The 1,144-nt window shown below is 41.2% G+C and overlaps 1 protein-coding gene across 1 annotated transcript; it reads right to left on the bottom strand.

Annotated features, from left to right (window-relative positions):
* Nucleotides 1-289: 289 nt before the first annotated feature.
* HCCS (holocytochrome c synthase) lies at nt 290-915 on the bottom strand. The gene is given in 2 exon segments (XM_069079817.1): nt 290-762; nt 765-915. Coding segments are annotated over 2 exon segments (624 nt in total).
* Between the last annotated feature and the right edge of the window lie 229 nt (nt 916-1,144).

Raw genomic sequence — 1,144 nt, 5'->3', positions numbered from 1 at the left:
ACCTGTCCCAGGGTCGTTATAGTATCAGAGGAGGGAAGAGGGCATAAAGGAGAGATGTTATGAAGGTAGATTAGATATGACTTAATCATTGCTTGGAGATAGGGGGCAAGAGAGTGAGTGGAAGATGATGTATAAGTTGCAAGTTTGGGTGATTTGGGAGGATTGCCATCAACAATAATAGGAAAGTTAGGAAGGGGAGAGGGGAAGGTTTTTGGGGAAAGACATTGAGGTCTGTTTTGGACAAGTTGAATTTAAGATGAGTACAGGAAATCCAATTCAAGATAGATGGTTAGAAATGAGAGATTAGTGGTCTTGCATGAATTCTTGCTCCTGGTGAATAGTCCTTAGCTGTGCCTCCAAATAAGATCAGTACTGGGTGCCTCAGAATGCCACCTGTGCATTCAGCAGCATGAAGAACTTCCCACTTTAAAGATCCAAGTCTTTCATTATTCTGATTGGGAATCCTAATAACGTCACCAGTATCTTTTTCCCCGATGTTATCATCTTTCTACTTCCACCCTTTCCTAAGCATGGCATTCCAAAACCTCTTTTCTGAAGGGCAAATCCATTTTCTTTTTTCAAATCTTCCCTGGAAATTGATAATCCTTCTTGACAGCTGATAGTGTGAACAGCTGATCTGGGGGGGGGGTGGCTTCATATTTTAAGGATCTAGATTTTATTCACTTTGATAAGTAGCTGATATTACAGGACATTCCGCATATTCATATCCTTGATCCTGATGTGCAGTTACTGAGTTAGACTTTCACCAGTTTTGTCAGGTGGGTTTATATCCAGGGCACAACCTTTTTCTTTTCATTTGTTCATTGGGCATCCTGAAGGTGGAAAGCCTGCCTGATGCTCTGAAGCACTTGAGATATAAACTGCAACAGCAGGAAAAGATGTGGAAAAACCCATGGTCTGTATCACTTTTTGGAAAGTAATTCTCAGTATACATCTGTCTCATTTGGTTACATTGGGAACTTTTTACATTGTTACATAAATTTTTCTTATCGCTTCAGTTATTGTAGGGGGTGTATGGAATGTTCAAGGAGGGCTAGACCTTCAGATATGAGGTCTTGCTAAGCCCTTTTCAGGGCTGCTCATCCACCTTTGGTGTTTACATGGCATCCAACTCTCACCTGTG

Source organism: Petaurus breviceps, unplaced genomic scaffold, assembly GCF_028583685.1.
Source record: "Petaurus breviceps papuanus isolate PSGF00001 unplaced genomic scaffold, PetGlider_PUasm1.0 91133, whole genome shotgun sequence".
Lineage (NCBI taxonomy): Eukaryota > Metazoa > Chordata > Mammalia > Diprotodontia > Petauridae > Petaurus > Petaurus breviceps.
Note: the sequence above shows the minus strand (reverse complement) of the source record. Positions and strands in the feature narration are given on the sequence as shown.